This window comes from Parasteatoda tepidariorum, chromosome 5 (genome assembly GCF_982258835.1).
Source record: "Parasteatoda tepidariorum strain Cologne lab strain chromosome 5, Ptep-v5.0, whole genome shotgun sequence".
Lineage (NCBI taxonomy): Eukaryota > Metazoa > Arthropoda > Arachnida > Araneae > Theridiidae > Parasteatoda > Parasteatoda tepidariorum.
In genome coordinates, this window is record NC_141759.1 from 90,887,793 (window position 1) to 90,911,291 (window position 23,499).

At 27.7% G+C, this 23,499-nt stretch overlaps 1 protein-coding gene across 1 annotated transcript in view; it reads right to left on the bottom strand.

The window, feature by feature from the left end:
• Positions 1-23,499, bottom strand: part of LOC107436429 (uncharacterized) — a 263,791-nt gene that overhangs the window by 80,368 nt on the left and 159,924 nt on the right. Inside the window, exons 96-108 of the mRNA XM_087164512.1 lie at positions 22,762-22,827; positions 20,097-20,150; positions 18,121-18,183; positions 17,874-17,921; positions 15,195-15,236; positions 14,507-14,542; positions 11,698-11,733; positions 11,418-11,465; positions 7,712-7,759; positions 7,029-7,079; positions 4,058-4,108; positions 3,406-3,435; positions 1,012-1,147 (exon numbers count right to left, since the gene is read on the bottom strand). Of these exons, the coding sequence (XP_087020638.1) occupies positions 1,012-1,147; positions 3,406-3,435; positions 4,058-4,108; positions 7,029-7,079; positions 7,712-7,759; positions 11,418-11,465; positions 11,698-11,733; positions 14,507-14,542; positions 15,195-15,236; positions 17,874-17,921; positions 18,121-18,183; positions 20,097-20,150; positions 22,762-22,827 (709 nt within the window). The remainder of the gene's footprint in view (positions 1-1,011; positions 1,148-3,405; positions 3,436-4,057; positions 4,109-7,028; positions 7,080-7,711; positions 7,760-11,417; positions 11,466-11,697; positions 11,734-14,506; positions 14,543-15,194; positions 15,237-17,873; positions 17,922-18,120; positions 18,184-20,096; positions 20,151-22,761; positions 22,828-23,499) is intronic.

Sequence of the window (23,499 nt, forward strand, 5' to 3'; positions counted from 1 at the left end):
ATCCAAGAAGGAATATGCATATATATACTTATAATATGTAGAAACTATAATATCCAAAAATTTGACAAAAAAATGTGATTTTTAAACCTTAAAGTCATGTGATTACAAATCCTGATGATTAATTTTAAAATTTTATGAATATGAATCACATGCACGATTTCAAAATTGTGCAAATAAGTATTGTAAGATATGATTTTAAATCACATGAATATGAAACTCGATATTGGATTTCCAAAAAGCAAAAATTCAAATCATGTGCAATTTTTCGATCGCATAAATACGAATCACGATGCATAATTTTAAAATCGCGTGAAAACGAATCCCAATGTCTAATTTTTAAATCATATATATATACGGAAATCGATGTTTGATAGCACAATTGCATAAACGAATCACGACATTGGATTTTAAATTCGCGTGAATATGAATCGCTACATAGGATTTTAAAAATGCGTAAATACAAATCGCGATATTGGATTTTTAAGCCTCGTAAATAAGAATCGCAATGGACAATATTTAAATCGCTTGAATAAGAATCGTAATGCGCGCAGCGACGTCTGAATTACAAAAATATGAGCTATTCGGTGGGCAGGTAAAAACGCGAAAAATCTTATTTCCTTTGCATAAAAGTGGAGAAATTAGCTAAAATAAGAAAAAATGCGGAAGGGTTGGCAGCTATATAGTTTAAATTTTCTGTTTATCTTTGAAAATCTTAAACAAATATAATTATTTTATTTCAACGGCTCTATTTTCTGAAAAAGCGGAATATTTATTAGAAAACTTAAACTGTTAGAGAATGGGAGTTTTTGATAAAAAGGTTGAAATTCGAGAGACAAAAGCGGAAATCCGCTACAAAGCGGAAAAATCTCATCCATGTTCTAGTCATTATTTCAATATAATAAATATTTCATATGAATCTGAGATATATTTTTCTAAACACAAACCAAGAAGGTGCTGAAATAAAAAAAGAAATTGCTTTTATAAACATTTTATAATGAAAAAGGAGCTTACATTTCCAGGTGAGATGCCGATTCTTCCAAAATAATGATTTTCACTAAAACTTTATGGAATCCAAGATGGCATTTATTCATTTCTATACTATCTATTTCCTGAACACATCTTTTAGCTTTTCTTTTATTCTTGCAAGCTGAAATAACAAGAGTTCTAAGCATAAAAACTAAAACTTACTAATTCAGAGTGCTTAGCCAAATCACTCAACAGAAAATAGCACCTTTTAAGTACTTTTTATGTACTCAAAAATATTTTTAAGTACTATATACATTAACAAAATGCAAAATAATTTTCAAAGACTTAACATGATCATGATAAAATACCTAGTTTTTGACTAAGAGCTCTTTTCTTGATTATATTAGTCATTATAAAATGATCGAGAGATTTTTCGGTTCAATATCAGAGGGTGGATAATTAAGCCTGATATTGAGAATATCTTGCAAATTGAAGCAGAGTTGCACATGACAGAGCAATAATCTCATTGAACCCAGCTTAGTAGATGCACATGCGGTGAAGTAGATGCACTGTGGTTGAAGTGAGCTGGTAGCAGAATTTGAATTTAATAGCCATCATTGGGATTGATACCCGGCTCACTTATTTAGGACAAGATATATTTTCCATTTTGCAAAATAATGCCAGTCACATAATTGTAATAAATTAAGAGGATTGAAACTAAATAATTGGTAAAGAATTTTAACAGGCTAATATAATAATTTTTTTATCGAGTAATGGAATGAGGAATCAATACTTGCACATATATTTTACATTAAATTCAGAACATTTTATAAAAAAATCTATTGATAATAAATACACATCAAATAGTCGAAAAGCTGGACACTTAGTTGTGTGTTGGATAAAAACAAATAGTTAGGAAAAAAAACTAGAACAAAATGCTATATACGAAACAAAAATAGATTGTTGCAATCGCCATAGGAGTTAAAGGTTTAGAAGAAAATTTCAGAATTTTGGGAACTCATTTTCTTCAATTTTTAATTTGTAGTGGAACTAGACTGTACACACACATATATATTATATATACACATATAATATATATATATATATATATATATATAAATATATATATATATATATATATAAATATATATATATATATATATATATATATATATATATATATATATATATATATATATATATATATATATATATATATATATATATATATATATATATATATATATACAGGGGTCTGTCCAGACATTTTGTGAAAGGTCCGTTTTTCGTGAAATTGTGAAAAAATTACTCACATTCTTTCAACCAGGGTCCGCTTTTATGAATTTGTGCAAATAGGGTCCGTTATTGCAAAAAAAAAAAAACTTTTTCAAGGAGTTTTTAAATTGCAAAGACATACAAGATTATGCTCAACACTGAAAAATTATAATTAAAAAAATTAAATTTTCAAAAATAAACAACAATTGCTGCTTCTAAATTAGAGCAACATACAAATATTTGGTATTTAGCCTATACTGCTGAACGCAGACAGAATATTCATTTCGGATGAATAATGGAAGAATCGTCTGCCGAAGCCAAAACTTAATTCGTTTACATCCATCTTTCTTGTTTTCTGCCCTGGAAAGGGTTTATTCGATTAACAAAATAATAATGAAGATAAACAAACTTGTGAAAGGTCCGATTAAAAGAAAAATCATTTTGTGAAGGGTTCGTTTTTAAGTTAAAATATTTTGTGAAGGGTCCTTTTTTAAGTTGAAATATTTTGTGAAGGGTCCGTTTTTATGAAAAGATATTTTGTGAAGGGTCCGTTAACGGACCCAAATTTCTTTTAGACAGACCCCTGATATATATATATATAAGTAAGCTGGGACTACAGTTGTATAAGGACAAACATAGCTTGTAGTAATAACCGTAATTGGGAATTAGGAGTTAAATGATTTTTTAAAGAATAGAGTGAATCTTATGATACCCGGGCTGAGAGGTAGTGCTTCGCACTCTCATGCCGCAGCTCCTGGGTTCCATCCTCGGACCGGGCAAAGTTGTCTCAGCTTTTTATCCTTTCTGTGGGTTGATAAAATGAACACCAAGCAACCGTAGCAACAATTTTATCTCGACTCCAGTTTGGCTCAATATGGGTCCTATACGAACATGCACCGAGCTACTAAAATTGGCATGTCTAGATTTCTTGAATATTGGTCCTATACCGGGCCAATATCGGCCTTCATGGGGCAGATATAGAGCATAAATTGGCGGAAAAATGTATATAAAATATTGGGTAAATCTGACGATTTTATATAGGACCAATATTGGAAAAATAATGCTCTTTTGAACCCTTATTGATCCAAGACTAATGAATATTGGTCCACACTGAGTTTCGTGAATCCTATTCAAACAGAGATGAGATAAAATATAAAAACTTACTTTCATCACAATCTGCTTCATGGTCAGGCTCTAGGAAAAAATTAAGATTATTACAGCAAGTCTAAAAATATGAGCTAACACAAACTATTTATTATCAATTTATTTTCAAAAATTACATTGGGTATAGTGAAAATAATTATAAGAAAAAAAAAGCAATGTACATAAGTGAGGCTCAAATTTCTAACAATCAAAATAATTGATAGCAAAACTTCCTGAGTCAATATGTAGCACAATTTTTATAAATTCAAATTTTTTCACCATATCACAACATTTCCTGACATGGGTTTTTATGCAAGCTTAATCCTGATGATGTGCCACAACTCCCATAGAAGTTTGTCGCAACATTAATGGAACCCCTTGTTATGTATGACGTATTTAAAAATATCGACAAAAAATAGACTAAAAATGTTGTTTAAAAAAGTCTGAAGATTAAGGAGCAAAATTAATTTCAGATTTGAAATTACCAGACTTGAGTTTGGCAAGATGATAAGTATTTGCATAAATGCAAAAAAATATGTTGTTCCAAAATGTTATTAATAAGCTTAATATTTATCATTTGAATCTTCTTGAAAACTAACTTGGGACATGTTGTAAGATTAATCTTAAAACCTAGAAAAAAAATTTAAAATAAGTAATAAAAAAACATCAGTACCAGGTTTATTCAATGTACGTGGTGCTTCAAGTCCTGGAGCGTCGTCATCAACTGAAGATAACAAACAAAAACATCATTTTTTTAAATAAATAATGAAAACTTAAACATTTTAATCAGAATGAAGAATTTATATATGATTCAAATTTATATGCTTGAAATCTTTAAAAATTAATAGTATTTATAACGAGCAATTTTCAATGAATCTACAAATTACTTTATTTAAATTATGGAAAAAACAGAATTCAACTGATTGATTGAAAAGAAATTGAAATTAGCTAAACACATTAACACTCAAATAATTAACTGATAATTAACTGAAGATAACTAACAAAAATATTGTTTTTTAAATAAAAAATCAAAACTTAAACATTTTGATCAGGATGAAAAATTTATATATGATTAAAATTTATATAATTGAAATCTATAAAAAATAATAGTATTTATAACGAGCACTTTCTCAAGTAATCTACAAATTAATTAAATTAAACTGTGGAAAAACAGGGTGCATAGCCAAATCTCTCAACAATTAATCAGGGATGAGATTGGCCAAAAGGCAAAAAAGCTGAATTTCCAAGCAAGTAAATTTTACCTACGCACAATTGGTTAACAATAAATTCCAGATAGTTTAAGATAACAATGTGTTGACATAAAATTGTGTAGTAATTTATTATTATATAAATGATTACATCGATACTTAACATTTAGTAAAAAGAAAAATTATCAATTGAAAAAATAAAGCTAGAAATTATATTTTTCCTCAGTTCACATAAGAGACAATTATTACTTAGAGAAACTGTCTGGTTTAGCAAATTAAACATACATTAACATTCCATTTCTGTTAATAAATACTGTTACATGATTTAAAGCAAATATATCAGTAACATGACTTTTTAAATTATTTTGAAAAGAAAATCAACTTTTACAATTGGAAAATCACTATGTTTATATATTATAATCTGATCTAATTAGAGCCCTGTGAAACATATCAATAACTGTGAAGTAGAAATATATAGTAACTCCTTAACATACAAAAATTGCTATTTTAGTTTGAAAAATTACATGATAATCAGCAACTGGTTAGATAATTATTTTTCATTTGATAAGAACTTTGCATTTTATAGCATAAATAACAGCAACATTATTTTTTAAATTTTGCATTTTGATGCTGAGTTAATTAACTCTTTATCAAAAAAAAAAAAATTTAAAGTGCTATATCTTTTATGTTTGCTATATTTAGTCGTTAGCCCATCTTCAAACATCTTGTGACAAATCCTACTTTTTCTTCTTTGCAAGCCCGGAGTAAAAGTTTTGAATATATTCTATTCCAGTTTCGCCGATGTTGTAACACCTTCATATACTAATAATCATCGATAGAAAAACAGTCATCTTTAGAGTAACTAAATCAAGATAAAATTTACTTCTTACAAGAATCGCAATAGTTGATTTTAAAATTGCGCGAATGCAAATTGCAATCCTGGATTTTAAAATAGCGTGAATATGAATCACGATTATGGATTTTGAAATCACGTGAGTATGAAACTAGATATACGATTTTGAAAATGACAAAATACAAACTGCGATATAAAATTTTTAAATCGCGTAAATACAAATCACGATTCATAATTTTTAGATCGCGTAAATACGAATCATGATGCGTAAATTTTAAATTGCATAAATAAGAATTATGAGGCATAATTTTGAATGCAAATCCCAATGCCTTATTTTTAAAGCACGTATAAGACGAAAATCGATGTTTGATATTATAACCGCATGAGCGAATCACGACACTGGATTTTAAACTCTTGTGAATACGAATCGCTACAATAGGTTTTTAAAAAGGTGTAAATACAAATCACGATATCGGATTTTAAATCTCGTAAATAAGAATCGCAACACGAAACTTTTAAATCACGTAAATACGAAAAGCTATGCTTGATATTAAAATCGCGAGAATAAGAATCGAGATATTAGCAGATTCCTGGCTTGCGACTTCTAAAAGACTTGTCTGAAGCAGCGTCGTTTGAATTACGAAAATACGAGCTATCTGGCTGCCGGGTAAAAATGCGGAAAATCTTATCATCTGTGCGTAAAAGCGGAGAAAATAGCTAAAATAAGTAAAAATGTGGAAAGGGTTGGTAGCTTTGTAGTTTGAATTTTCTGTTTACCGTTGAAAATCGGAAATAAAAATAATTATTATATTTCAGTGGCTGAATTTTCAGAAAAAGCAGAATATTTATTTAAAAAAAAGCGAAATTTAAAGAGAATCGGAGTTTTTGATAAAAAGGCAGAAATTCGAGAGACAAAAGTGAAAAAAAAGCGGAAATCCGATAAAAAGCGGAAAAATCTCATCCCTGATTAATGAGCACCTTCAAAGTACTTTTTAAGCACTCCAAAAATATTTGTAAGCACTATATTAACAAAATGCAAAATAATTTTCAAAGACTTTCAAATATTTTTCATGATCATGATAAAATAACTGGTTTCTGACAAAGAACTCTTTCTTGATTACATTAGCCACCATAAAAAGATAGAGAGATTTTTCGGTTCAATATCAGAGGGAGGAAAATGAAGCCGAGTTGCGCATGATAGTGCACAAATAATTCCCACTGAATTTAGCTCAGTACGTGCACATGCAGAACCGCAAGTATTTCATCAAACATGTAAAATGATTGACGCTTTCATACGCTATGAACCGACGGTACACCGAAATGGATTGCGGTTGTTAAAGTATTTCAATTGACATGTTGCAGCAGAAAGTTTTTCATTTTATCAAAGTATGCCTTGAGATAAACAGTTTAAGTATTTTGATAGGTAAAGACTAATCTAGGACTAATTTTAAATATAGGAATTTTATTTTTGAACTATAAAAATTACGCAGAGTTTACAACTTTAAATTGGATCAAAGTTATTTGAAATAATAAACATTTATCTTAACAAAAAAAAAAAAAAAAAAAACAGAAAGAATACTTACTACAACAGGGAGTAGTTGATGGTACAGGCTTGGAATGAATCACAACAGAAGCTAAAAAAACATTAAATTGAACATAGGTAAAACAACTATTAAGTATAAATGTCTATTTAAAATACCCAAAGAGCAAAAAAGTCTATGAAAATATATTTTGAAACATTGAAATGTTCCCTTTAAGAAAAAAAAAAAATAAAAAAAAAAAAGAGTTGGCGGTAGGTTAGCAAATATGAAAAAAAATATTAGCAAGCACCAAAATTATCTCATAATTAATTAAGATAAAAATTAAACTCTTTTAATTCAACTTTAAACTTTCTAAATTAGGGTGAATCTGTTTATGTTTTAAACAAATTGAAAGCGAAAAAAATATAAGAAAAGTCATTCTTTTCCAAAATAAAATTTAAAAAAGATTCTTCAAATGAAAAATTAAACCAAATTTGAATTAAAAAAAAAAAACTTTAGTGCTTAATTTTGAGTTTCTGAGCATCAATTAAAAATTATATTACTTGTTTTCAAACTAATTTTTCAAAAAAAAAAAAAAAAAAAAAAAAACAGAGCTTCAGTGAATAAAATTTGGAGGATTTCTAAATTGAAAACTAAATAAATAAATAAATAACAAATAAACAAATAAAAAAGTCAACACACACGACCCACAAGAATAATATATTATGAGAAAGTTTTACACTTACTAGAAGGAGTGTAATGTATTGTTCTATGTGAAGTTTCAAAATCTTTAGCTAAAATAATTAAAAATCTATTAGTCTGAAAATGAAAATCAATATTTGATTATGTCTAAATTAAAAAAAAAGAAAGTTGAATGAGAGCTATATGTAACATAAAACAAAAATAAATGTTAGGAAAAAAATGTATTGCTATAAAGAATGTACAGATAATAAAGACATAATACTAATTTAATGTAATATTAATACCTTATTATTTAATTACCTAATATAAAGTTTTGTTATTCATTAATGTAGATTTTAAAACAATCACTATTTAACTAGCAACAAGGAGAAGGGCATGGAGAATTTCTAGAATCTTTCTCCAAGAGAAAGGTTCTAGGAAAGGCTAAAATCTGTCCCGGGATGTTATGCCGATGATGAACATAAAGTGAAAGAATTCATGAAATTTTGAAGGAAATTATTTTACATAGAGTGAAGAATAACACAATCTCTATATCTATGAAGTAGTAAGCAGTTCTTATAATAGTTAGAAATATAAATTTTTATTTAATTTCTTACGGTAAAAATTTTTATTTAGCGAAATATATTCAATTAGTTAAAATTTTTTACCCAAGTTGGGGAAGTAGGATATTTTCAAGTTAACCGATTTCAAGTACAATTGAAGCAATCATATTAAGGAAGTTTAAAGTATAACTTTAGGTAATTAGATCTGAGTATTATAACATATAAACTGCAAAAAAAAAACATTTTTTGTATCAAACACTTAGCTCTTTCTGGTGCAGTGTAGCGTAACCAATCTCGCAACACTTAATCCAAAAATGTTACAGACCACTAGAAATACTATTTGCTTCTAAATTTTTAACAACGACTATTCTTTATACAACACAGAGCTAAAGTATGCCTCTTCAATAAAAATACACTACTTGAGGTTGCAGTTGCTAATGTGTTGCTTTACTAAAATCTGTCATTCTGCTAAAGGTTAATGAGATTCAATGTTGATCAATAAAACGAACATGTATTGCAAGTAACTAAAATAAGAGTAATTTTTCAATTCTATATCAAAATTAACATAATCTCTACCTTGCACCATTTATCATATTTTAAAATGTAGATGTCAAACCCTTATTTTGAACCTAAAATTAGTTGATTTTGTGAATATTCGTTGTATAAATTGATCTTATTCCCATTTACGTCAATGTTTTTTAAAGTGGAAAAAGTCAATTTTTTCACATGTGAAAATATTTAAGGGTTGGTCTTTGATTTGATTTAAAAATATTGTCAAAGATTTATCAATTTGGTTGATAACAATAATAACAATATTAATAACAGTAATAATAACTTAATATTATTTGTCAAAATGAGCAACTTTTTAGCCTGAAAAGGGCTTATTTCAATTTTCAAAATAAAGGCCCATTTATTAAAAAAAGAAGAAAATTCTAACCAAGTACAAAAATTTGTTACTAAAAAACAATAAAAAAAATAGTTTTTAATAATTTAAAGTAGTAATCAAACATAAAAAATAATTTGAAGATATGATCTCTTCCAAAAGAAAGTTAATTCTTGCTCTTTTATTATTAAATAATATCATCCAGTTGCCTGAGTCTGCTGAATTTTTGATTTTCAGTTAGTTGAAAGAATTCATCTCAGCTTTAAAAAGATTTCTAAATATTGCCAAATCATTTTTGATGCATATAAAATGTTGAATCTTTTAAGAAATGTGCTATTTTCATTATTGTTGCTTTTCTATTTCATTATTATTGCGCTATCCAAAATGATATTTTATGGAACTTAAGGGAGCAAGAGTCAAAATTGAATACCTTGTAGAATGGTATTTCGTAACTTAATAAGCAAACAGTATGCTGTAAAAGTTTTTATTATTGATAAATTAAGTTGTAATAGTATTACTTCTGTCAAATTTGTATTTATCTTAGAGATAAAGTTAACTATTTACAATAAGAGTCAGATTTATTATTAGAGAAGAGTCGGAATTAAAACTTTGTGTCTAGATGTCCTACTTATTCATGCAATTTAACTTTTAATTAATCTAATAACTTCAAATTTATGCAATTTAATTGTTTAAATTCCAATTCATGCAATTTAATCATTCAACTTCAAATTCGTGCAATTTAGGTGTTTAAAGAGTTAACTTAAACACGTATAAGTACAGTTACTTTTGTAAGAGTAATTTTAAATACGGTAAAACCTCACTACAAAAATATTTTGGGGGCCAAATAAATATAGAGGGATATATTGTTATATCGAGGGCTAGAGACAGATTACCCATCAGGCCAGACTAAGCCATGGGCTGGGGCCCCCAAGGATTAGGGGCCCCCTTAAAATGGATCTTTTGAAAATAAATTTAAAAAAATTAAGAAAAATAATGATTTAAAAAAAAATCAATTTCAAATAAATATTAATAAAATACGATAATTTTTTTGTATAATGTTAATGATATTTATTTATTACTTATTAATATTTAATTTATTTTTATTTTAAATATACTTTCTTAAATGAAAAGATATATAAATACTTTCATATTTGAATAAATAAAAAGTATACAACAAAAAAAATTTAATCTAAGGACCCCAAAATTTTGAATCTTATTACGTATTATTACAAAAATCTTATTGCATCAAAAAGTATGTAGGAGCCCTCTAGGGCCCCCCGTACGCTTAATTCAGCGTACGGGGGGCCCTAGAGGGCTCCTACATACTTTTTGACGCAATAAGATTTTCTTCAAATTTTAATGTTATATATGTATTAACTATAAATGTATTTATATATTACAGTACAGAACCCGTTATCCGGAAATCAGAAAACCGGAAATCAGAAAACCGGAACGAAATTCGATAAATTTTCCCGCAATTTTTAAAAAAAAAAATTTTTTTTTCCTCATAAGATTTTAGGATTTTTCTTTCTTTTTTGAAAGATGTTTACCTTACCATCATTTCAGAAATAATCATTAGTGTATTATCTCATCGTTTTTTAATTTTTAAGATTATTTCCAAATATTTTTTTTTTTTTTAGTTGGGTTTAACACTAAAAAAAGGGCTTTTTGTAGCGATTCAGAAAACCGGAAAAATCAGTTATCCGGAATAGCGATAGTCCCGATCGTTCCGGATAATCGGTTCTCTACTGTATATAGAAATTTAATTTGCAGAGTGTTAGTTACAGCTAAATATAAAACCAGATAGGAATGTTACATCTGTGGCTTATTAAGAGATAAGGGAGGCAATTCTAAGAATAGAAGTTCTTGGGGTGGTCTATGTATGTCAAGGTCGTATTATTGAAATCAGAATACGAAAGCCATTCACTGTGGTGAAAAGAAATATGAAGTACATAATCAGCAGTGAGTATACTCTTGTTGAAAAAGACAGATAAAAATGGCAAAAGATGATAAAGATTTTTGACATCGCTTGAAAACTAATAATAAATGAAGAAAATAAGGTTAAAATTTGAGAAAAAAAACCTTTCACAGGGGTTTATCGCTTCGGAGAATAACGCAATATAGAGAGGAGAAGAACATTAATTCATATGCAAGTTATTGCATATGAATTACATTATTGCATATCAAAACATTATTGTACTAGAGGGAGTTATTCTTGCATCGGATATCGTAGTAGAGAGAGTTAACTGTACAATTTTCATGATTCAAGCAGCTAACATTTATTTTAGATAATATTTACTTCAGCTAAAAGCAAGAAATTCTTACGTTTTTGAGTAGTTGATGGCACAGGAACAGTATGAGTCACAATGGAAGCTAAAGAGATAATGAAACTGTAAGTAAAATATTACTAAGCATAATTAAACAAAATGTAAGGAATAAATTTTAGAGCAGATCGTTTCTGAACTTCTGAGCATCAAATAAAAATATTAGCATTTGCTTTAAAAATTTATAAATCAATATACAAAGATTGAAACATTAATTATTTAGTCTTTAAAGGAAAAAAAAAATTAACTGCAAGAAAAGCATCAGAGAACTTTCAACTTACTAGACGGAGTGTAATGTATTGTTCGAACAGTAGTAGCTGAAAGAAATAGAAATATATTAGTCTTAAAATGATGAAGGAAAAAAAAAAAGATGAGACAATGTCTTATAAATAAAAATAAAGTGTATTTAGGGTACGTTTATAAATATTAAAAAGAAATAAAATAAAAATTATGAAATAGCAATTTTATTTTCTCCAATGCACAAGTAAAACAAAGAATAAAGTTGGATATTTTTCAATGGCACGACGGTTGTTATTTATTAGTTTAATTAACTATTAAAAATTGAAAGGAAAATTTTACATTGTTAATTTTACCCCAGAAGCATTATGCAGTTACTTGTCTCAATCAGAAACATTAAATTATAGTAGAGTCTCAATAATTTCAAGTAGACAGGACTGAGTCTACCTCTATCTCTTGAAAACTTAAAATTAAATAGTAAATATTTAAATAAATAGAAACAAAGCAGTTTTTAAATTTCAGCATTTATTAAAAAAATATATTATATTTAAAGAAAGTTTACTTACATAGAAGATCAAGATACATTTACAACATTACACCAAGTTGCAATATTCATTATATTACTGCATCAGGTTAATTGTACTTTAAATAATTGTCTAATGTTTTTTGTTTAAACACACTATTCACATGGTTCAGTGTTTAATGCACAATATCGTTTCCAGCATTCAGCCGTATTAATCGCCGTAAAACCAATCGTAATAATCGTTACACGTGTTGTGTGTGCGTTGATCATTATTTGGGAGCAAGACAGACTTTTTTCATTAGCTCGAATTTATGGGAAACTCGAACGATCGAGGCTCAAATTATCGAGACTACTGTATTTTGAAAATTTGGAGTATCTAATAACACATACTTTTTTCAATTGAAATAAACATTTTAACTAATCCATCATAAATAGGGTAATTTTTTCTGTAATAGAGCAATAATAATTTTATAACATCTTCAACATATTTTAAATTTTCGATATAAAATATTGATTGTGAAGCAGGCAGAGCTCAGCTTGATGCAAAATATGTACAACTGATACCAAAATTTGTTACACACAATAATTGCAGAGAATATAAAATTACATAGCAACAGCAATTATAGCAACAATCATGATTAAGTTGAGCGAAATTAAAATTTTAAGTTATTTTTTGTCTTCATTTTAATAGGATAGAAACATAAATAGATTTTGCAACTATCACATAAGGATGTTTAATATAAGCACTAAAGCGAACAAGTTCTGCGAAAAACCGAAATTAGTTATGTTTATAACTATAAAAGTTTCACATAGAAAATGGAAACAATCAATTAAGTAATACATTATTTTTAAAGAACAATACTAAAAGAAAATTCAAGAGCATTACACAATGCTTATTTTAAAGAACTCAATAATCTTCTTTCCTTTTTTTTAAATAAATTATCAAGAAATGGTAGAAGTACAATCAAAAATATTTAAAACCATCAGTTTCAAATTCTGAACTTCATAAAAAGATTAAGAAATTTAATGCTGAATATTAATTATTATATATTAATTATTAATATTAATTATTATTTAATTATGAATATTAATTCATAGCTGCCAACATGGATAGGAAAAAATCCAGTTGATCTTACGAAATAATATAAAGTTTATGATAATTGTTATCATGATGCACTTAATATTTTTCACATTGGCATTTTTAGAGACATCAAAATAGAAAAAGTACAATATTTTTTAGTTATGATTGACATTAAATGAATTTGAAATGTTATATATTATGTTTACTCATAATTTTGAATAGGTATTTAATTCATCAAAGATAGTAAAAAAAAAATTTAGTTAAAAAATCAGTTCTGAATAAAAAAAAAAATAAAAAAACTAAACATTTAAGAACAAAAAATGTTTAAAACTGATTTCTATCAATGAGGTCAATTTCTTACGTATTAGTAAATACTCAAGGAAGCAATAATCTCGGCAAACATGCTATTTCAACAGGGATTTTTTTAGGAAATTTATTCAGTTATCAACCTGGGAATTGGCCCTGAACCAGCCTTGGAAATTTCTCCCAAGTCTTTCAGGGCATCTATATTCAAGCTCTATGGCAAAATTGCCCATGAGCAATGGCGCGACACAGACGGTCAGAGACAAGCTAAGGAGCTGAATCGTGACTGTCCCAGTGTACGTCAAAAAGAGCTTCTGAAACTAAACAGGAACAACTCGAGGAAGATCATTGGTCTTCTCACTGGACACTGCATCCTCAGGAGACACCTATATGCGATGGTTATTGAAACTAATCCTCTTTGCAAGGGTTGTCACCTTGAAGAAGTAACATCACGGCATATACTTTGTGATTGTGAAGTCTATTCTGGGCAAAGATTTGAGCAGTTAGGGCAACATTGTATTAAGGCCTAGGAACTGCAAGATGCTCCTGTAAGGTGTTTGCTGAATTTTATTTCAGCTATAGGGCTTTCTTGGTAATCATGATTTGGGTACACCAGACCTCTGGTCGACATGCGCTGTTCTTGGAGCTGCCTAGCCTCTAAGTTTAATATGATAAGAAACCCATAGTAAATATGCTGGTTTAAATAAAAAATTATCTATTTATAATCAATTCAAGTGGTTAACTACAGCATACCTAATTACTTTGTATTTAATAGTTAAGATTAAAAATAAATTAAAGGACAAATAGAAGAAATATATAACAGATTATTGATGCAGTTAATATTTCAAGATGTCACATAATTTTACATAGATATTACAAGCTTTAATTAGAATCAAGTTATTTTAGGTAATTGATACTTATAATGCAAAACAAAAGGAATTCTTACTGGTTGGCACAGCTTTAGCATGAGTTACAACAGAAGCTATAGAAAACATAAAATATAATGTAAGCAAAACAAATATTAAATAAATTGCGTTTTTAAAAGCATTCTACAATTCCTGAAAATATGTTTTGGAAAATATTGATCTTAAAGAATATTATAATATTTTATCATGAACCAAAAAACAGTACTATTTGAGTAAAAAATATTTCAATCCAATTTTTATTAAAGTCTGAGTTCCATTTATAAAAAATAATGTGAATAATTTATTTCATGTTTCATTTCAATGCATTTATTTAATAACATTTGATATATTTTAAATTTACTTTTTTCCATTCACATAACAGTTTCCCATTCACACACTTTAAAAATATCTACTGCCTTCTAGTTATGCTTAATTTGTGTGTATTTAAGAAAATAAGTCAAAAATGTGCATAAAAAAAGACAAGCAAGTATAAAAAAGTGCGCAACTTTTGAAAGAAAATTAAGGTAAAATACATTACAATTGATTAAATGAATAGATTGAAAGAAATGATAAGTTTAAATTGCTAGCTTTTTCGAGTTTATTTAAGTACATGCCTTAAGAATTTATTGTTTTTAGAAATAAAGTTTTGTTCTGTGAAATTTCTAGGATTTCTAAATTAAAAGAAAAATGCCCAAATAACCCTTCCAACAGGGAAATCTTTATACTTACTAGAAGGAGTGAAATGTACTGTACGAGTTGTGGCCTCAGTAACTAAAATAATTTATACTGCATTAGTCTTAAAATAATAAAAAGTCAATAATAAATGGTTTAAATAAAAAAAATATATAATCTATTGATGTTCCTGTAGTGTTTGCTGAATTTTATTCAGATTCAACCTCTAAGTCTAAGATCAAATCACTCAAATAGTTCAATACACAAATAAAAAAATATGTCTTGTCTCAGAAGCAATGTTACTTAATGTATACCGTTTAATTGCAGAATATACAATAATTTTTTAATATAGTGGAACCCGGTTAAAAAGATTTCTCGCATTTTTTGAAATAAAACCAAATACCATAATGTTAAATTTACTTTTATAAGTTTTTTCTCCTGTTTAAGAAGTTTTCACTCTCTTCCAATTTTTATTTTTTTAAACTTTATATCAGGGGTGATTGTGAACCGAACTCAAAATCCCTGTAAATTTCTTGAGTAAAATCATTAATGACGCATTTCAAAAAATTAATGTCCTCATAAATTTAAATCATTGATATTTTCAAAACATGAAATTCTCAGTAAATTATATGAATGAGCATAATTTAAATAAATAATTATTTATAAGTTTACTTTTATCTCTAATCACATTTATTATTTTACCAGAAAAAGATATTTACAAATGAAGGAGATGCCAAGCATAAATTCTAGTTTTAATATTTTTTTAAAAAAAATATACAAGAATTTTTATGCATAAATGTGATCGATGATTTACTGAAACTCCTGAACCTTTGAAATCCGGAAACTTCCGGATCGTGGTTAGTGAAAAATCTAGAATTTTTCTGGAGCACAATCCTGTTTATATTTAAAATGTCGTATCGAGTTTTAACCTTCTGTCACAAAAAAAAGTAAGGGAGCGATGTAAAATTAACAAAGACCACTGACTTTCCTCACTCCTTTATTGCAAAAAAGAAGGTGACTTGTGAAGGTGACAGGTGTGAGCAAAGGAATGTTAATCCTTAGAAGAACAATTAAACTGATAAGAATGTGGGGAATAGCTTGGTCTTTGTGTCCACCTTAAATGAAAAGCGAAAAGCCTGATGACTCATGCGCTACACTGCTGCCTCCACCCATGATGACTGATGCGAAAGATACAGCTAAACATTTAGCAGCATTTCGTTGAAAATTTTCTTAGTGTGAAGGTTCATTTTGATTTTTATCTTAAAAACTGTAGAATTTTTAAAAATTTTTGTTGAAAATGTCCTGTAAAGGCATTACATGTTAAGCACTATCTATTGAGAATAAAGTAAAAATTTTAAAAGTTGTTGGCAGCTATTCTGAATGATGTTCACTTTTTAAGCTAGCAATTCATTCTTGTGGCTCATAAAATGATAATATTATAGCAAAATGTATTTTAAGATTTTCTTTTTCAGACAGAGCAATTATTTTTTAAATAAAATCTAAATTTATTGTACAATTACAAAGAAATAATGTATATTGTTAGTGTTTGTTTAACTTTTGAGAAATTCATTAGGTTGCTCGGAAAGGTAATTTTGTTTTTTTAAACAGAGGAATTAACTGTATTTTTTCACAACTAATGTCACACATTAGTCACAGAATCACTATACATTTTAAAAGCTGACAATGAAAAAATTCTATTGATTCTACATGTATTTATTAGTTGGTGACCGTTCAAACACAGCAGAAGCCTTTTTTAATGAAATTCTTAAAACCAAGCTGCTTTGCATTTTGTTATGTGGTTCTATAACTCCATATGAAGTTATAGAAAAAACACAAAAACTTTTATTAAAAAAAAGAAAAATATGTTATAAATAAGCAATCTTAGGTTAGACAATCTCATTCATTGTCTGTCAGAACAAAACTGTCTTTTTTAAGTAAAAAAGCAATTCACAAAATGAGCTAGGATGGCAGCACTATCTTTAAATTAAAAGTAAATAATAAACAAAATTATCAACTCTGATATAATTTTCAATAATTATTCAATAATTTTTTAAAAAAAAATACAAACTTTTTCATTTGTTTAGTAAATACTTTGTGCTATAAAAATTTATGGTTTTTGAGCTAATATATATATTTTTTCATCTTTAACTTGAAAAATTATAAACACTAGCATAACACTAATCTGGCTCAAATATTTCACAATTTTCAGCAATAAAATATAATTCGATTTCGAGACATTTATTGGAACTTATTTGTGAATAGATACTACTGTAGTTGTGGTAATAGGTACCTAATATAGATATCCAAAATGGGTACTATGATAAGAGATTTTTACTGTCCCTTTAGCAGATAACTACTATATATATATATTGACACAAATAAAGAATAATTTTTATCTTAGAATAATAGCTCTTAATTTAGAAATATCACATTAAATTATACCAAAAGATGTGTCTTGAGGAAGACTTTTGGTTTTTATCGCTAATAGTTTTCTATTTTATATTTTTTTTTTAACATTATTTTATTATTTGTGTTTATATATATATAATTTGGAATTGTTTGAGGTTTTAATTATTTAATTTTTTTTTTACTATTTATGAAAAGTCGTATTTTCCCCCTATTAAAACTCATTTTAGAAGGAAAGTTTCTGCATGATTTAGATATAGTTGAATGAAAATTTTTCTGAAAAAAAATTCTGAGTGAATAATAAACTATGATAAAAAAACAACAACTTACCTTTAATTCTTCTAGTGGTTCGAGTCACAATTTCTGAATAATTGGCAGCTAGAAATAATAGATATTAATATTTATATCAGTGAATAAAATTTATATTGAATAAAAGTTTTGATAACAGTGAAGAATTTATACACAATTTTTATAACGATATAGGCACAACATAACAAGATATATGGAGAGTGTAAACTAAGAGTAGGAATTTAAAAATAAAGATATATTACTAATTAATAGCTATAAAAAAACTTACTAGGAGGAATAATAATTATTTTTTCAGTTGGATGGTACGGTTGAGGTATAGTGAAGTTACGAACTAAAAAACAATATGTTATTAGTATACATCATAAATATGAATTATAAATAAATTATAATTAATCAAATGAGCACTAGTTTTTGTATTATTTGTAAAAAATGTAGGCCTTTTTCAAGGTGCGTAGCCAAATTAATCAACAAAAAATAAGCACCTTTTAAGCACTCAAATAATATTTTTAAGCACTGTAAAAAAATCACAATTAGGTAGGATTGGAAAGCTTTTGACAATTGATGGTTTTATCTGGTTTTATCCCTCATGTCAAAAAAAAAAAACTTTTGGCATTGTTTTTGAGAATTGTCAAAATTTTTGAATCATGTAAATTGAATGGCGTTTTCATACGCTACAAACTGACGATATACTGAAATATATTGGGGTTGAAATAATTGTGAAAACGTTGAATAGAACAATGTGAACAGTGTCTTTCTACATGATTCGTAGCAAAAATCAACATGGTAAAGGAAAAATCTTATTTTGGAAAAGGGAAAATTAAGCAGTTTTTAAAACACCCAATGAAAAAAGCACCTTTAAGGGCTTTTAAAGAACGAAAATTGAAAATAAGCACCTTCAAGCACTTTTCAAAAACGCTACACACCCTGTGTTTTATACACATAAGCTAATTATTATACAACAACTTTCCACATTAATCAATGAGTGAGTATACTCGGCTGTGGAGATTGACCGGAGTCCTAATACTTGAGTGGGTTAAATGTGATATTTACTATACAAATTTTTATTATACACATATTATTCAAATTCTTACTATACACATTTTTATTATACACACATTATTTATTATACACATATTCATTATGCATTGCCCTCCAAAAGTCAGGGTAGAAAATATTTTTTGAAACTCATTAAAAAAAGAAATAAAATAACAATTACAATAAATTTTATGGTTTATATGAATAATGCTAATTAAAAATAAATTGCAAATGGAAAAGCTATCAATATTTTCAACTGCATATAAGAGCTTTGGAGATGATTGCCAATCTTCATTTTTCATCTATAATATCTGAAAGAAATCAGCATTGTCTAAAAGTCGTCTAACCAATTACTTATAATGGCATCACAGAAAATGGAATTATTAGAGGTCTCAATGTATTTGACAATGATGTTCAAGTTACGTGAGATTAGTTTCAATTTTAAGATTTTGTAACTAGAAGACATAAGTTCTAGGTCCGCCATGAGTTGTAACACCACGGACAGACTTTTTCAGATCTTTTATGGATGAAAGACCTTTTTTTGTCTTATCTCAATGTAGATGATGCTGTTACCTCAGGAAAAAAATCATCGCAGAAACCATCCAGTACGGCAGCGTTTGCTGCAGATTATTGCAACATCTGCCGATTAATTGAAGTGATAATCCTGGCAATGGCCATTAATTAAAGTTAAACAAGAAAAAGTGCTTGTGTATATTTTATAAATACTTTAAAATTGTAAAATGTGTTATATAAAATGCTGAATTAAACTGAAGTTTTACAATAATCTTGGACCGACTACATTAGGGGTGAAGGCAAATTTGGATTTATTAAGATAGTGCGGGAAATTGAACATTATTATGGTAGGAAGACACTTGCACCATGAATGTCATTATGCAGATGACATATTGTGTGCACCCCACCTCTGAAGTAATGACAGAAAATTACAAGAGGACACTTTATCAGAACCAAAAAAAGTAGAGCATTTGGCAATTTTTTTTTAAATAAAAAAGCAATTATAGTTAAAAAGATTTATATTATTCAGTTCCTAGATTTACCAACTGTAAACGGCTAAGTTAGATACAGACACTCTAATACTAATTAATTAGATAATACACACGCATTCTTTTCGAGATTATTTGGGTAATTTTTTTTTTACTGTTAAAAAGCAAAAAATACATAAAGGTAATCACAGAAAAAATTTATACGTACTCGGATATGTGACTGTTCTGCGGACAGTTGTTTTTTTTTCTAATATTTTAGTACCTGAAATGATAATTTGAAATTAATATCAATAAAAAAAAGAAATCACTAATTTCTTTAAAGAATATATCAATAAAAGTAACTAAATCCGAGTATTTGGACATATGGTTTCAAAATCATAAGGGATTTATAGATTTAGATCAGGGGGTCCCAACGTATGGGCTATGACCCACAAGCAAGCCCATGCATGCTAGCTGACAGTCCAAGCCAAGATATATATATAGGCTGAGGTGACAAAAGTCATGGGATAGCAATATGCAATATATATACAGATAGCAGTAGTATTACTGACAAAATACATATATGGGTACAAAATACATATACACTGTCAGAACTTTTATTTGTGCTCAAGTTATTCGTCGGAGAATGCTTTTGGTGTAATTATGACAGCAAGACAAGAATTAATAAACTTCAAATGCAGAATAGTGGTTGGAGCTAGATACATGGGACATTCTTTTTCGGAAATCATGAAAGAATTGAACACTTCTAGCTCTACACAGGGTACCTGCTACATTTTAGAATATCAAATCCAAGACTTCATATTACAGTACAGAACCCGTTATCCGGAAATCAGAAAACCGGAAAACCAAAAAACCTGAACGAAATTCAATGAATTTTCCCGCAATTTTTAAAAAAAAAAAATTTTTTTTCCTCATAAGATTTTCGGATTTTTCTTTCTTTTTTGAAAGATGTTTACCTTAAAATCATTTTGGAAAAAATCATTAGTGTATTACTTCATCGTTTTTTTTTCTTTTTAAGATTATTCCCCCAAAAAATTTTTTCTTAGTTGGGTTTAACAATAAAAAATACAGCTTTTTGTAGCGATTCAGAAAACCGGAAAAATCAGTTATCCGGAATAGCGATGGTCCCGATCGTTCCGGATAATCGGTTCCCTACTGTACTAATTCCAAGAATTTTTCATGATTTAGTGAAGTTACTATTTTCTCCGACAAAAACACGACGATAAATTTTAAAAAAGCATTATAATAACATTAATTGAAATGATAGGTATAACCAAAACTGTTATACTCTGCATCTTCATATTTATAGATTTTAAACTTAAAAAACAGAGAAAAGAGAGAGTTGAAGCAATAAAATAGCTGAAAAAAATACAAAAGCAAATAATTTGTTTCCTTTTTTTAGTAGAATTATATTCTAAAGATTCTTTCCTTGCTGATTGGAAAGGAAACAAATACTCCTGATTTTTCTGCTTGCATTTCGGAATAAAAAAAAAAATTTCACCAATGACTGGGCTTGCTTCAGCTAGAATTTTAAATTGATAAAAAAAAATTTAAAAATAACAAAAATTCTGAAATCACAGAAATTTAAAAGATAATTCACTCTAAAAATGATGTTTTTTCTTTCATTTTTTTTGAAAGAACACCATAATTTTTAAAGAACATGATAAAAATATTTAATATTTTAATAAAATATGACTGTAGTGGGGATTTTGTTAAAAATTCAGAACACCATAAAATTGGGAGGTGGGGGGGGGGAGAATTTTAAAAATTAGGTTTTTTGGTGACTTAAATCCATGACTTTACATGAATTTTTTAAAAAAAGAAATAGTTAAAATCATGACATTTCATGACAAATTTTGTTCAATAACGAAAATCATGACTTTCCAGGTGCGCGAATACCCTGTCTACAGTGTGAAGAGTGTGTTGAGAATACCTAATTACAGGCATAACCTCCCACCATGGACAATGTAGTGGCCGACCTCCAGCAATTAATGAATGAGACTGTCGGCGCACACGTAGAACTGTTAGAGTTGACAACCAAGTAACATTGTATGAAATAACTGCAAGCATAAATGAGGGGCGTGAAATGGACGTTTCCATTAGGACAGTGCACAAACTTTGGACATGCAGCAGAAGATAGACTTGAGTGTCTTTATTAACATCACTACAACACGTTCAGTGCCTCTTCTGGTGTTTGGACCATATTGGCTGAATCCTAGATGACTGGAAAACAGTAGCTTAGGCAGATGAGTCACAATTTCAGTTCCATCATTATAATGGAAGGAACATTGTAATAGAAGGTGCACTAAAGAGAATGTAAAAGTATTTGGATAAAGAGGTTTAGGTCTTAAAAGATTTGGAGAGTCTGGCAAATTCGAATGATTTAAGAAAATTCCATTTCTTGAATTTCTAGATTTTTTTTTTAAAATCAAATTTAGCTTGTAAATTTTAGTTACTTCAAAAACAGATAAGTTTATTCCATAGAAAAAGTTCTGTGGGAAGTAAAAAATTGCAACGGAAGATACATTTGCTTTGGTTACTTCAGATTGAGAAAGATTCTATGAAGGAATCAAATGAGAATAGCAAAATTCCTTTGAAATTTCTTAGAGGTAATTTAACAGACAGTTTTTTTTAAAGATATTTTACTTTAACGCTTATAAAATTGCATTTCATTGTTTAAAAATGACAATATTGGGTAATTTTTTATTACAGGGGATATTTTTTTATTTAATGATATTTTGCTAAACTTCACTAGAAACAGCAAAATTCTGATCAATTTGGCCTTCTTTTTACGATTTCTCTTATTTTGATGCATAAATGAGGAAAAGTTTTTAGTACATTAATGAAATTAATATTTAGCAATTTATTATTACCTGTTACTGGAGTATAAATGAAGGTAACAGTTGAAGGAATTGAAAGATGTTTAGTATAAGCTGAAGCTGAAAATATAAATGTTACTTCTAAAACTGTGATATATCGAAATAAAACAAAAATATTTAACTGCAAAAAAACTACAATTTTATAAATAATCTGATTAGCAAAGTCAAACTAATTTCATTTCAATCCTTTTTTAATAAAAAAAAATAATTTAAAAAAAACATAGACAATACATTTTAAATTGCTGAAATATGGTCTAATCATTTTCTTATTTCTTCCTACCATTTAACTTATTAATAAATTAATACTAATGGTAGGTATATTTTATGTGGTGAAAAAAATTGTCTTTTTTTAATATGGTTCAGGTAAACAATAAGGTTTAACACACATTATTCAAATGTGCATTCTTCTTCTTCACTGGCAAGACAGCGCAGGGTGGTCAATAGCCTTCTCAAGAATTTTCTTATAGGCCATAATTGTAATACAAAGTATAAAACCCTGAAAATTGCAAACTTGAACAGACTATTAAATAAGGTGCAAAAACTTGATAAAAAGATATCAATTTATATGCTATTAATATTTAATATAATTTTTGAACTAACATTTATAATTAAATTACCTATCTATAAAAAATCACACTTTTAGAGTAACTAATTTATGAAATAACTCAGTTCTTACAAGAATTGGATATTAAAACAGCATGAATATGAATTACGAAATTGGTATTAAGAGCA